Source organism: Ahaetulla prasina, chromosome 2, assembly GCF_028640845.1.
Source record: "Ahaetulla prasina isolate Xishuangbanna chromosome 2, ASM2864084v1, whole genome shotgun sequence".
Classification (NCBI taxonomy): domain Eukaryota; kingdom Metazoa; phylum Chordata; class Lepidosauria; order Squamata; family Colubridae; genus Ahaetulla; species Ahaetulla prasina.
Genome location: NC_080540.1, coordinates 94,614,146 through 94,629,450, shown reverse-complemented (window position 1 = coordinate 94,629,450; position 15,305 = coordinate 94,614,146). Strand labels below are relative to the sequence as shown.

The 15,305-nt window shown below is 39.9% G+C and overlaps 1 protein-coding gene across 1 annotated transcript; it reads left to right on the top strand.

The window, feature by feature from the left end:
- Positions 1–5,409: 5,409 nt before the first annotated feature.
- LOC131191574 (uncharacterized) lies at positions 5,410–14,989 on the top strand. Its single transcript, XM_058169853.1, has 3 exons — positions 5,410–5,652; positions 10,727–10,796; positions 12,738–14,989. Exon 3 carries the CDS (start codon positions 13,951–13,953, stop codon positions 14,851–14,853), a length of 903 nt encoding a protein of 300 aa, XP_058025836.1. The 5' UTR covers positions 5,410–5,652; positions 10,727–10,796; positions 12,738–13,950; the 3' UTR covers positions 14,854–14,989.
- The last annotated feature ends 316 nt before the right edge of the window (positions 14,990–15,305 follow it).

Here is a 15,305-nt window from a genome sequence, read left to right as displayed (position 1 = left end):
TTTATTTCATGGTTATCAAAAGTGTACTAGGCACTTCCTCTCTGGATATTAGTTTAGTTTGCTGCAAAATTGAATTAACTAAATCGTAGATCAATTTGGTTAATTCAATCAGATGCAGCTATATTGCTGCATCTGATTGAATTACAGGCCTGCTTAAAAGACCAAAGTACCATGAAAATTAGAACATATCTTAAATACTTTTATTTCATTTTCCTAACACGTAATTTCCACAATAATCAAAGCTGAATAAGGAATTGTAATTTAATTACTTCAAATCTACTTTTTCTAAAGCTTAGTCTAACAATCTGCCTAGAATAATGGTTGGCAAAACTTATGTAGCAAGAGTTGTCACTTGACTTATTTACCTATGGATATGTTCCATAGTGTTACTGACGATTACTTACTTCTTGCCTCTTGTAGGCTTTATAACTGGAAAAATATTTTTTCAAAGTCTTGCTTGCTTAAGCTACGTTATGGAATAAGAAAAGGTGTTTGTTGCCTGAATTGTTGCTTGGCAACAATATATTTAATAAAATATTTTAAACTGTTGCATTAATAACTAATGTGACTATTCCTGTGGTTTTTTGTTAATAATTTTGAAAAAGTGTAGTCTGGATTCATAGGGTAGTTCATTTTCTTTAAATGTCCCTTCCTCTGCTATTTAATTCATACTATTCTAATGTATAGTATAAAAAATCGTTTTGTTGCGAAGGTTGTAGAGAGTGCCGTGGCGCGACAGCTGCCCCAACACCTGGATGAAGATGTCTATCTAGACCCGTTCCAGTCCGGCTTCCGACCCGGATACAGCACGGAGACAGCTTTGGTCGCATTGGTGGATGATCTCTGGAGGGCCAGGGACAGGGGATGTTCCTCTGCCCTGGTCCTATTAGACCTCTCAGCGGCGTTCGATACCATCGACCATGGTATCCTGCTGCGCCGGTTGGGGGGATTGGGAGTGGGAGGCACCGTATATCGGTGGTTCTCCTCCTATCTCTCCGACTGGTCGCAGACGGTGTTGACAGGGGGGCAGAGGTCGACCGCGAGGGGCCTCACTTGTGGGGTCCCGCAGGGGTCGATTCTCTCGCCCCTGCTGTTCAACATCTATATGAAGCCGTTGGGTGAGATCATCAGTGGTTTCGGGGTGAGATACCAGCAGTACGCTGATGACACCCAGCTGTACTTTCCACCCGGACCACCCCAATGAAGTTGTTGAAGTGCTGTCCCGGTGTTTGAGGCTGTACGGGTCTGGATGGGGAGAAACAGGCTCAAGCTTAATCCTCCAAGACGGAGTGGCTGTGGATGCCGGCACCCGATTCAGTCAGCTGCAGCCGCTGGCTGTTGGAGGCGAGTTACTGGCCCCAAAGGATAGGGTGCGAACTTGGGTGTCCTCCTGATGATCGGCTGTCGCTTGAAGACCATTTGACGGCCGCTCCAGGAGGGCCTTCCACCAGGTTCGCCTGGTTCGCAGTTGCGCCTTCCTTGATCGGGATGCCTTATGCACAGTCACTCATGCGCCTGCTACCTCTCGCTTGGATTACTGTAATGCTCTCTACATGGGGCTCCCCTTGAAGTGCGCCGGAGGCTTCAGTTAGTCCAGAATGCAGCTGCGCGGGTTATAGAAGGAGCTACGCGTAGCTCCCATGTAACACCGCCTCCTGCGCAGCCTGCACTGGCTGCCTGTGGCCTTCCGGGTGCACTTAAGGTGTTGGTTATGACCTTTAAAGCGCCCATGGCTTAGGACCTGGGTACTTACGGGACCGCCTGCTGTTACCACACGCCTCCCACAGACCCGTACGCTCCCATAGAGAGGGACTTCTCAGGGTGCCGTCCGCCAAACAATGTCGGCTGGCGGCCCCCAGGGGAAGGGCCTTCTCTGTGGGGGCTCCCACACTCTGGAACGGGCTTCCCCCGGGTTTACGCCAAATACCTGACCTTCGGACATTTCGTCGCGAACTCAAGACCCATCTTTTTATCCGCGCGGGGCTGGCTTAAATTGGGATTTTAATGTTAATTTATTAATTTTAAACGGGGTCTTAGTATGGTAAATTTTAATCACTGGGCTAATTTAAATAAGTTTTTTAAATCGTATTTTAAACTTGTATATTGTATTGTCGGTTTTATTATGCCTGTACACCGCCCTGAGTCCTTCGGGAGAAGGGCGGTATAAAAATCAAATAAAATAAAAATAAATAAATAAATAAATAGTATATCACTGTATATTATGGATGCAACTTGTGTATTGTTTACTTTGTAAGATATGTTATTCCAACAATACATTTTACCTTCATTCTTTGAGCATTTCTGCATTTGATCTTGATTGTTAATATGGTTATTATAAATGAAGCAATGTCCTTTTGAAAGGTATTTCCAATTTTGTGTAAGTAAAATTTTGGAGTGTCTCGGATGTAGGTTTAAGTATCTTTCTGAAAGTTATTCTTCATCTTAATGGGTTTTTTTATTTCTATTTGTCTGCTACAAAAAAAATCCACACTTTATTAATCAATACTTGAGTATATTTGAGAGCATTCATATATTAAAGTGCTTGTGCTTGAGACCATGAGACAGATAGTGGAAAACAGGCAAAGGTAGGAATTAAGAATCGATTGGTGCTCCAAAGGCTTTAAAGAATTGGTTTTAGTATTAAGCATAGACAGGAAAGAACAAAACATGATCACTGCTGGACCTCTTGGCAAACATGTACATAACTTAGTGTCATATAACCAGATAGAATGAATGCTGTTGCCATTATTTCCTGAGCCAAGCTCTTTGGATTGCCTTGCAAAGAATTGTGGGGGAAGAAAAAGGTCAAGTGTTTGGGAGAAGCCTAAACAATAAATCATAAGATTTCCTGCTTTATTCCTAGAAATCTTTTTGGCTTGAGCCTGGGTTAAATGCTTTACTGAGCTAGTTTCTGGCATATAGTACTTGGAGATCCCATTCTGTCATGCTTCCCATCTTCTGGGATGTTGCAGCTGGCCTATTCGCCTCTTTCCATACCTGTGGGAAGCTGTTTACCATGGAGGCAAACATGATAATGTTCTACTCTACTCTCCTAAGCTGTTCTAGAAAGACATTGAAAATTTTCTGTCAGTGTATCTCATCAGGGGCGCCTAAAGTAAAAAAGCTTATCACTTAATCCTTTTGATTAATCCTTTCATTTCAAGAAAAGAATTCTCAATTATTTCAACCAAGAGCCATAAAATACTAGCTTTGCCGTATTTCAGGATTAGTCGGATCGCTTCAGTTTGACAGATCTATTCTTTTAAATAAAAGTAAGACAATTGGATACAAAATTGGGTTTCTCTGTACTTAGAACTGAGAACCAGGATACCTGAGACTGCATGGCGATTCTTTTCCCCCATATGCAAACTATATCTACAGTTCTATCAATTCAAGAATGAATAGGTGACAGAAATTGGATTTGTAACTCTATAACTTTTTAATGTCTTAATTGCTGTTGCTTAGATTTAATAAAAAGAAAATCCTTCAAGTAGAGTTTGATTCCTAAGGACTGCATGAACATAGCTTCTGGCAAGAATATGGAAGTAGTGTAGCACAGCTGCCTTCTGGATTGGGTTTGGGGGGGTGGGTTCTCATCCCCTAGTCATCTCATTTGACAAGGTGCTGCCAACCAGCTGTGTCTTAGCTTTAACACAAAAGTTGTCCAGAGTAATGTTCCCATAATTGCATTCCTAATAGGTGAAAGGCAAACAGCCACAATTGCTCCCAGACAGTAAAAAAAAAAGTTCTTGAAACACATTACCTTAGGAAAAAATATATATTCAAATTTAGTCAAATGAAACCGCTCACAATTTTTCCAGTTTGGTACAAAAAGGACTTGTTTTTGAGAAATGATTAAGATGATATGGAGTTGCACTTATACCATGTTTGATTTCATTTATTTGCTTGTACTTTAGGTAGAATTGCAACCATTCTCATTCTCCAAACACTCCAGAAGAGTTCAGTTTTTAATTGCTTCAGGAGGGCCAGTATTCAAGGAGTCAATCTAACTGTAATTGGGAGGGTATGTTAACTTCAATGGAGAAATAACGGTTACAGCTTTTACCCCTTTTCCTTTAAAATTTGGGGTATCACCAGGAGTTTCTGATAGTGTGTGTGGTTGGATGGATTGGTTGCTTCCATGTTGATGATACATTTGTGTACCGTAAATACCTCAGTGCCAAATTTTATATGGATATGTAGCTTAAAGTCAATTCTGCATTACACCCAGCATTCTACCCAATGAATGATGTAACTCATGTTATAGGGTTACAATAATTTATGGGCTACTGCATTTTGGACCCCATGCTGTCTGTGAGTTATTTAGTTCTAAAAAGATCTCTAGTCTTCAAGGAGCAACATTTACCAGAAAGGGAAATTTTAACTTCTGTTTTGCAAAGCTTTTTGGGGGTGTGGGGTGGGGTTAGGGATCTAAAGCTCTCTGTAGATTACAGTCTCAAAGAACAGAGCATCAAAATTTGAACTTGTCAACATTTACATAAGAGGCTTCTTACTCTTAATGATTCTGGAGAGAAATTATTTCAGATCTTATAGAGATACAGGTAGAGAGCTAGTGTTTGACCTGAACATCAATCAGCATTGTAACCCTTCAGGATACAAAGGGAATTTCTCCATACTTAACAAAATGAAAAAAAATACAAAACCCAAAAAATTCTTCCTGTTATGCTTCAGTCATTTTCAGCTTCCAGAAAGTAAAATTCAATGCAATTGCTTTCTCCTGTCTCATATATATTTCAAGTAATATTGTTGATTCTTCTACTTCATTTCTTAACCTATATGTATGCCAACTAATACATTTTATAAATGAAGACAGGTCTCGAAGGAAAGATGTGCATGTGATCCTATTTTATGTTAAAGCAACTAAAAATTAGTTTAAGAATTTAGAAGAGATTCCAGAAACAAGAGTTCTGTGTTTAAGAAACAAAAAGAGAAAAATTCCTATGTCAGTATGCCAGCTTTAGGGGCATACTTAAGGGATGGGAAAGAAAAATAAAAGGTCAGCCATCTCACACTTTTATTTGTAAATTAATTCCTACATGCATCATTTTATTTCAAGAAAATAAGCTGGTTTCATTTTAGTTCTTGGGAAGATTCCTTAGCTAATCAGCTTGCATGAAAATCAGAATATTTTTAGTTTTAAAAATAGCATGCTTATCTGTTGAACAAATATGTTGGCATATGCTCTTCAGAAACTGCTTAAATGAGTAATGATCAAGCAGTGCTCTACTTATAGCACTGTATTGCTTAAGGAAGAAATAAAAATATTTTTTTCAATGCTAAATAAGGTGCTATATTTGTTCATCACCAAAAATAGAACCTTAAAAATGTTCAGACTGTTGAAATTGGAATTCCAGTACTAATATGAGTGAATGATATATATTATATAAGTGCATATTTTGAGATTCACTTACAAAATGAATAATCAGTCAGATATAAAACAAAAATTTAAAATATAATGTGTCATTCCCGTCAGAGCAGATTTTCTTGGGGGTAGAAAAATTAATTAAATCTTGTCCGTCCCTTTTTAAGAACTCTGGATCCATTGAGGACTGACAGTTGGAATTCTGAACTACACATGGTTTATGTAATTTAAAGGAGAATCACCTTGTTTTGAGACAATTTGATGAACAGGTGGGCTTCAAGTTATGATCCTTTGACAGTTCGTATGCATGGACATCTTCTGGGAGGCTGAAACTCCTGCTTGGATTTTGGCAGGGAGAATTTTAAATTCCTCAGTAGGAAGAGATTCTCATGTGATCTGCACTGTGCTGCCCTCACCCTCTGAGGCACTTCTGAGTTCCACTTAACATTGCTTAATGATCACAACTGGGAGAGCTGGGTTTGTGGTCACTGAACAAATCAGTAATGTGAGTATCTTGTTTAATGACCATTTTTCTCGGGGACTGAGAGTCATAAATCAAATCTGCCTGTACTGGTTATGGTATCGTGCTACCGTGTTTTCCCCAAAATAAGACCCTGTCTTATATTTTTCTGAACCCTGAAATAAGTGTTTGGCCTTATTGCCATGCGCTCAAAAGCCCGATTGGGCTTATTATCAGGGGATGTCTTATTTTGGGGGAAACAGGGTAGAAACTGGGAGACTATGACTTCCAGTCCTGCCTTTGGCACAAAGCCACCTGGGTGATCTTTGGCCAGTCACTTTTTCTCAGTTTTAGGAAGGACCCAATAGCATACTGTTTCTGAAAAAAAAACTTGCAAAAAACCTGCAGAAACATGTCCAGGCAATCTCCAAGAGTTGGACACAATTGAATGGAAGATGAAAAAAAACTCAATCAGTTTTTATTTAGTATTTTCCTTCACAAATTGTGGGTATATTAAAAATATACATTGTTTTTGATGAAATGCCATGATGCGCCTGATTAGATGTGGGGTAGGATGGCATGATATAGGTGGATGCCTGGCTGGGCTGAAAAATCATACTTAAAGAATGTTCAACAGTAGTTCCCCATCAAATCCATAAGGTTCAATCATTTTTTTATTAAAGAGTTAGATACATAGGTGGAAGGAATCACATTTGCAGATGATGCAAAACTGGGATATTTTTTAACCATGAGAGCAATTCGACTCTAGAACAAATTACTTATAGAAACGGTGGTGCTACTGCTCCTCCCACAGGTGTGTTTTAGCAGAAGCTGGATAGAAATTTGTTGTTGATTCTTTAATCTGGATTCTTGCATGGAGCAGATTTGACAACTCACAGGCTCTTTCCAATTGATTCCATGATGAAGAATGTAGGATTGGAATTAAAATTAGGGCTACCATAACTGAATGTCAGGAAAATGATGCATAAATCTTTTAACTCTTGATGTTTGGAGCCCACATATGGCATCCGTAATTAAAAGTAGCAAATACGTTTTAGTTTGAAGTATTTTAAGGTTTGCATTCAAAGAAATATATTAATGTGGTGTTGGGAACTCAGTGAGATAAAGAATGAGATGATCATGCTTTTTATCACTAATACTTTTCCTGTGCTGTAACAAGAAAGAGACTATTGTAAGAAAGGCTTTTTTTAAAGGTTGCATAAAAGATGAATCGAAGGGTGGTCTGGAGTTTTACAGCCCATGTCTGATAGTCCTATTTAATTAAATCCAAAAGTTTAATTAAAAAGTTCTCCGATAGTGTATTAGTGATAAATAGGAATAAAATAATAAAATGAGATATAAGATAATAAAATTCAAATTTTATTTGAATAATAAAATTCAAAAAACTTTCTCAGTTGACTGAGTTTCATATTTAATGAATAAAGTTAATAATAATAATAATAATACGCCAATATATTATGACATTCTAGGTTCTTGGGAAGAACTCGATGAATGTGAAAATCCAGATTAACTAAAGAACTGGGGTCTGTGATTTCACAATGTTGTGAACATAATGATAATTTCAGCATGTAGCAAACAACAGGAAAATGTTACCTTTGTGTAGAGCAAAGGATGAAAAATTGATCATTTGATCAGTGGCTATAGTAAAATCCCACCAAATGACAGCAGGAAATCTTCAGCTCATAGCCTTTCAGCAACCATTCAAAATTTCAACATTATTGAATGAAGGGACTTAGGACCCATGCCCAAAATGAGAAACACTTTGCTTGAAATTTATTTTATTTTTTTATTTTATTTTTTAAAATTTAATTTAATTTATTTATTTTATTTTATTTTATTTAAGAACCATAGTTAGAATGCAGTATTGCAGGCTAATTCTGCTGACTGCCAGCAGTTAGATTCTGACTGGCTCAGGGTTGACTCACCCTTCCATCTTTCCAAGGTTGGTAAAATGAGGACCTAAATTGTTGGGGGCAATATGCTGATTCTGCTTAAGGAAGGCTGTAAAGCACTGTGAAGCAATATATAAGTCTAAGTGCTATTGCTAAGTGCTGTTCAATTTCTACAGCTGCCCAACACAACTGAGTGATTCTGAACTGCCTGCATCCTTTGGCACTATTTTTTATAACTCTTAGGTCCTTAATTAGGACTGAATTAGGCTTTTACCAGTCTTAGACTGTGAATCTAATTGCAGATTATTCATCATAATCATACATTCAAAATTTACAGAAGTAATTGAGAATTGTAACGGAATTGTATTGAAAGTGTAATTTGTCTTATTAAGGATTATTAATTGAACACAAGTTGTAACTGACCTTATAAATAGCTATTAAATAATACAAAATAGCAGACTCCACTGGAAAGATTGTTTTTTTATATTTGCATGGACTATAATTGCAGTGGTCCTTAAAAGCACAAAGCCCTATGCTTCCTAAGCAGAACTGCTTATTTTTTTCGGTTATGTGTTGTGAAAGACAGTAAAATTATGCCTGTCTGTGAGAGATCAAAATGATACTAAAGAACTTGGTGCAAGTAATCAAAAGGATTTCATTTCTCCTAAATATATTTCCCAATCTTCTGACCTTTAGATATGTTGGACCTTGACTCTCTTAATTCCAGCCAATGTAGATAAAGTCTGACCTTGTTCATTTGTGGCTTAAAATACTGAGTGAACAGAAAAATAAGTATCCAAAATAATAGGGAATGTAAGAAAAATAGGACAGGAATAAACAATAGTTTTAAGTGAGAATGGAAGGAAATTCAAACTGCATGAAGATCACATGGCTTGATCAGATATGGCTGAAGAACACAAAGTTCAGAGATAATGAAAAAAGCAATCAGGACATATTTTCACTCCCCAAACCCTTGAAAACAGTTTGAAGGTGATTTGTGATTGCCTTCACTAATGCCAAGAGCAAGAACCAGAGGTGGCTATTTCAAATTTCTGCAAATGTTGCAGCAATAAAAATCCCTCACCCACGCACTACTCGAAGAGTAAAGAAAGTATAGAGGGACAGCACTTTGCACACTGGCGGAAGGGACAACCTATTTGTCAATTTCATCCTTTGTGATATATCTAGGGCGAGCTGTCAAACTCAGCCTGTGGGCCAGACCTGGTCCAAGGGTGCTTAGATCTCACCTGCAGGGCTGCCCTTGAAGCAGCAAAGGACCAGCCTGCAGTGCCTCTGCCAAAGAAAATGGAGCTTGGGGCTGCCGCGCACACACACCCGGGCCCCACTTTTGGCTGCGATGGCCTCCTGCAGCCTTCTGCCAGCAAAAATGGAGCTTGGGGAAGGCATGTGCACTCCCCCGAGCTCCATTTCACTGGCAGAAGGCTAGCAAAAGAAAAGAAAAGAAAAGATTCCCCTTTTGCAGGTGTCTCCAACACGAGTAACATTGAGCTGGCCACACCCATCCCAGCCACATCTCCCCGGCCCCCTGAGGTCAACCACAACCCTGATGCGGCCCTCAATGAAATTGAGTTTGACATCCCTGATCTAGGCTATTGCAGGATCTAGCATCTGAAGCTCCAGAGCTGGAATTAATCAGGCAAGATTTTCTCCAGATATGCTGATGTCATGGGGACAAGAGGGCAGAGCTGCTTTCCAGCTGCAGTATCCTTGTGTGGAAATGCTTCACTCAAGAACCCAGCCTAAAAATATATCCAGATCAGGGTTTAAAGGGAACAGGAGAGTTGAAATTTCAGTTTCCTTAGTGCTTATAAAACTTATTTCCAGTCATGCTATGTTTATTTTAAGCATGCAGGAGCAGTTATTTCTTTAAGAGTAGAGAACTCTTCCTGACCTTGGAGAGGATAATCAAATGGGCCATGGGAGGCTGCTTTATTGCCAAGAATTAGTTGGAGATAGCCAAATAATTATTAGTTCAGTACAGGGGTGAAATCCAGCAGGTTCTGACAGGTTCTGGAGAACCGGTAGCGGAAATTTTGAGCATTTCGGAGAACCAGCAAATACCACCTCCGGCTGGCCCCAGAGTGAGGTGGGAATGGAGATTTTCAGTATCCTTCCCCTTCCACGCCCACCAAGCCACGCCCACAGAACTGGTAGTAAAAAAAATTGGATTTCACCACTGGTTCAGTATATAAGAAGGTAAAGGAGAACGTTCCTTTTCAGTGTTCAGCTCCCATTATTAGCTATTGACAATCATGCTTCTGAATTAACAGGACCCTAGTAAATCATTTACTAAATAATTTTGTAAATGCCTTTGATGTTTAGTCATGCCAGCCACATGACCACGAAGAAGTCTTTGGACAGCGCTGGCTCTTTGGCTTTGAAATGGAGATTAGCACTGCCCCCTAGTGTCAGGAATGACTAGCACATATGCGCGAAGGAAACCTTTATCTTTACCTTTAGTAAATTATAACTTGCAATAGTTATAAATTGTCCAATTCAGTGTTTTGGCAATGGTGAAAATATTTCAGTTTTGAAGGATTTTCATATTGCTAGAGTAATCAGACTAAAGTTTTTTGTGATATTTTGTGTTTTGGGTTACTGGTAGCTGCTTATCTTTTCATAGTATGGCTTTTGTGTTATTTAGTTCACAAACCCCAGTTCAAACCAGAAAAGAGGACTTTTCTGGAGGTTTTCTTTCATTTATAAAATTCAATGATTCACTGTCCGATTGTTATGCTTCTTCCGAAGCATAATGTGAATCGATTGGACTATGAAGTTCTGAAATAGGTATTTGAATCAGTTTTGACTGGATTCTGAATTCAAAACTTTGATTTGGAAAGGTTAGAGAAATGTTCAACTCAATGTGGGCTCCTCTGAAGTGTACCTCTGTCTAACTTTCTGGTGCTTTGTTAATGATCTGTTGATTCAAAGGAGCTTATTTATCCACAGAAGTGGATGTATTTCTTCAGAAGTTTCCACATCAGGAAAATCTCAAGGAAAGCAGAGAAAAGGCATTGGGGTGAGTACTTTTCTTTGAATAATAGACTCTAGTCTATTTACACCAGTGATAGTCAACCTGGTCCCTACTGCCCACTAGTGGGCTTCCAGTTTTCATGGTGGGCGGTAGGGATTTTGTCTAATACTGAAGCACTTTCCGTTTTTTTAATTTAATTGACTTTTTAAAAAAATTTCATAGCATTATTTAAAAACATTTTCATTAGGTTTTCATAAAATTCCCCGTGACAATTTAAATTTCTGAAAATATACTATTTGTATCGCCCGCGCATAAGTTTAGTTCATGTTAAGTAAGTGAAACGTAATGGCGCTATAGTGCGACCGCAAACAAAAGAGCCTCGTCTCAGAATAGCTCGCGCATCTCCCCCCACACCACCCAGCTGTAACAGACAAGCAGAGCTGGTAACCGGCACCCCCCCCCAAACCCAATCCACAATGCGCGAGAGGCATGCACAGACGACGATACACGGCACATTACTGTGGAACTGGTGGGCGGTTAGAAAATTTTACTACTAACAGAGATACAAAAGTGGGCAGTAGGTATAAAAAGGTTGACTACCCCTTGTTTACATCATTGTACTGGATTTTTACTAGTTCTTTCTCCGAGAAGCAAGAATCTTCAGAGGTTTTTATAGAGGTTTTGCAGTTTTGAGCATGTAGCCTTGGCCTATTGTTTGCAAAATGTTTGTGCAACTCCTGCCTCTGTCATAGCACATTTCACTACCCTTACCTGTCTATTTCCTATTGTACTTTCTGTGTCCTTGGTGGAGCAAGAACATAAAATTAACTTTCACTGTTTTTCATTTAATCTTAACTGCCTAATTCTTGCACATAATCTTCCGAGTTGTTGAAGGTTTCTTGCCTAAGGACATGTCTATATTTAGTGCAAATTCAATATAATTTGACAAAAAGAAAATATAGAATATGAGAAATGGGAGAGACCAAGCAAATCCTTCCATCTTTCAAATTTGAATCCTTCCTTCGCCCTTTCATAAGAATAACAGAGTTGGAAGGGAACTTGGCAGGAAACCCTACACCATTTCAGACAAATGGTTGTCCAATCTTTCCCTCCCTCTCTTCCTTCCCTTGCATCAATCCTTCTGCAATTTTATAGTTTTCTTGCCTTTATGTCATATGTCAATTGCTCACAAAAACAAGGGTAATTTTGACCACTGTTTCAAAATATATATATGCGGCTTACATATACCGCCTTACACAGAAAGTCTGACCTTGGCCCTTTCAAAGTTATCCTGCAGATTTCAGCCAGCTATATCAAGAAATTTAAAAAGTTATCAGAAAAATCCCTTTAAAAAGTCACAATGTAATGTCTGCCCGTTTGCTTGACATTTGGCAAGCTAGTTGTTTTTTTTTGAAGGGAATGCTAGATTTCTTGCAGTTTTGGCAAACAAGAAATGCAGAGCATGACTGATTTCCACAAAGATGGTTATGCCAAACCCAGGTTCTTGAAATCAGTCCCAGGCTTATCAAACTATCTTCTGAATCCTGTGGGAAGAAATACCCTTATTTGGAATCCTATTTATCTAGGCTTTAGTTATGTCAGTCAATCAATCAGAATAGAGCTGGAAGGGACCTTGGAGGTCTTCTAGTCCAGCCCCTTGCTCAGGCAGGGACCTTCTGTCTGCTGGGCCTTCAGCATATTTGTGGGCACAAGATCCGAAAATAAGCAGGAGTTCATCTTGTCTCTAAGACTGTTTTTTAGAAATATAGTTAGAATTGCTTTTGAATATTGTCTTCTACTGGCTGGGTACATATATCATAATTAATATTCAAGAATGCCAAAGCAATTTATTACTTCTCATGGATTTTTTTTCTCTCTTGCTAAATTTAATGGCAGTTTGTCGAATGGACTATTTAAGGCTGCATGCTGACTTTTGAACATCACTTGTGATAACTTTTCTAAGTTATTTATTTATTTCTTCCCCAGTGGTCTTTTATGTTCATCCGTGTTTCCATCTTGTTCATTTTGCAAGCGTTAACTTCTCTGCTCTCCATACATGCAAAGTTCATCTGTGTAAGTGAACAGCTTGTGTTGCTGTGAATAATATATCACAAACTTTGAAGAAGCTCACAGTTGGAAGCAAATTATACTTTAACACTTAGATCATGACATGATACATGGAATTTATCCGAAGTGCAAGATGCAGAATTGGTAGCTTGGAACAACCTAATATCAAATTTGAACATCACCTGAACATCATGTATCAAGCCTTAAATTTCAATTTCAAAATGACAGAACTTTTCCTTAGCTTCAAGAATGAACCTCCAACATGTTACCAACGTGTTTTTTTTTCTCATTAAAGGCTGACGTCTTTGAGGTTTCAAAGCACAAATAACTAGGTATCTAAATAGACTCACTTTTAAAAGGATAATTAAAAGGAAGTCCTTCATCAAAAAACAGCATCCAACTGAGCAATGCTGGGTGCTGCAATGGAGAATATCTAAACTCCCCCTATGTTTCAGTGGGGCCGCCCACTCCTATATAAATACCACATCCCACTGTACAATACATCTCTGCAGGAAAGCGGAACTTTGCATCTGGTATAGTCTCTCCAGCTGTTAGTAACTGAAATTTGCTTCTGAAGAATTTTGAAGGCTTAGAAACATCTCCTATTTGTTTGTGGGTTTTGTTTGTTTGTTTGTTTGACAATTTATATTTAAACATTCATTGCAATATTTACAGAACTATTTTTCTAAAACCTTTTTTTCTTGAATGGGCATTTGATAAAAAGTTAAAAATCTATATATCAAAGATATTATTGGGGTAGCGACAGCTACCCCAATACCTGGATGAAGCCGTCTATCTAGACCCGTTCCAGTCCGGCTTCCGACCCGGGTACAGCACGGAGACAGCTTTGGTCGCATTGGTGGATGATCTCTGGAGGGCCAGGGACAGGGGTTATTCCTCTGACCTGGTCCTATTAGACCTCTCAGCGGCTTTTGATACCATCGACCATGGTATCTTGCTGCGCCGGTTGGGGGGATTGGGAGTGGGAGGAACCGTGTATCGGTGGTTCTCCTCCTATCTCTCTGACCAGTCGCAGACGGTGTTGACAGGGGGGCAGAGGTTGACCGCGAGGGACCTCACTTGTGGGGTGCCGCAGGGGTCGATTCTCTCGCCCCTTCTGTTCAACATCTATATGAAGCCGTTGGGTGAGATCATCAGTGGCTTTGGGGTGAGATACCAGCTGTACGCTGATGACACCCAGCTGTACTTTTCCACCCCAGGCCACCCCAATGAAGCTGTTGAAGTGCTGTCCCGATGTGTGGAAGCCGTACGGGTCTGGATGGGGAGAAACAGGCTCAAGCTTAATCCCTCCAAGACGGAGTGGCTGTGGATGCCGGCACCCCGATTCAGTCAGCTGCAGCCGCGGCTGACTGTTGGAGGCGAGTTATTGGCCCCAAAGGATAGGGTGCGCAACTTAGGTGTCCTCCTGGATGAACGGCTGTCATTTGAAGATCATTTGACGGCCGTCTCCAGGGGGGCCTTCCACCAGGTTCGCCTGGTTCAGCAGTTGCGCCCCTTCCTTGATCGGGATGCCTTGTGCACGGTCACTCATGCGCTCGTTACCTCTCGCTTCGATTATTGTAATGCTCTCTACATGGGGCTCCCCTTGAAGTGCACTCGGAGGCTTCAGTTAGTCCAGAATGCAGCTGCGCGGGTGATAGAGGGAGCTCCGCATAGCTCCCATATAACACCGCTCCTGCGCAGACTGCGCTGGCTACCTGTGGCCTTTCGAGTGCACTTTAAGGTTTTGGTTACTACCTTTAAAGCGCTCCATGGCTTAGGGCCTGGGTATTTACGGGACCGCCTGCTGTTACCACATGCCTCCCACCGACCCGTACGCTCGCACAGAGAGGGACTTCTCAGGGTGCCGTCCGCCAAGCAATGCCTGCTGGCGGCCCCCAGGGGAAGGGCCTTCTCTGTGGGGGCTCCCACACTCTGGAACGAACTTCCCCCGGGTTTACACCAAATACCTGACCTTCGGACATTCCGTCGCGAACTGAAGACACATCTTTTTATTCGCGCGGGGCTGGCTTAAATTGAATTTTATTAAATTTTAAATTTTATTAACTAATTTTAAATGGGGTTTTTAGTTCATTGTATACTTTTCAGGCCAATTTTAAAATAAGTTTTTTAATTGCATTTTAAATTGTATATTGTACTGTCTGTTTTATTTTTGCCTGTACACCGCCCTGAGTCCTTCGGGAGAAGGGCGGTATAAAAATCAAATAAATAAATAAATAAATAAATAAATTATGAAGTGCCCATGATTTTCCTTGTATAAAATTGCATTATAGTTGCCAGCATCCAAGAATTCCTATATTAATGACTGGATAAAGTTATTCATTGAATCTGGTGAGAACAATCTTTTGAAATTGATGGCCTCCAGATGTGTTTGGTTAGATATTTCTGGACTTCTCCAATTAGCATCACCAATGGCAGAGAACTCAATTATAATCCCAAACCAACTAGAAGGCTGGGACATCTAAG

Excerpts from the sequence above, each read along its gene's own strand:
- LOC131191574 (XM_058169853.1), top strand. The coding sequence starts at position 13,951 with ATGAAGCCGTTGGGTGAGATCATCAGTGGCTTTGGGGTGAGATACCAG.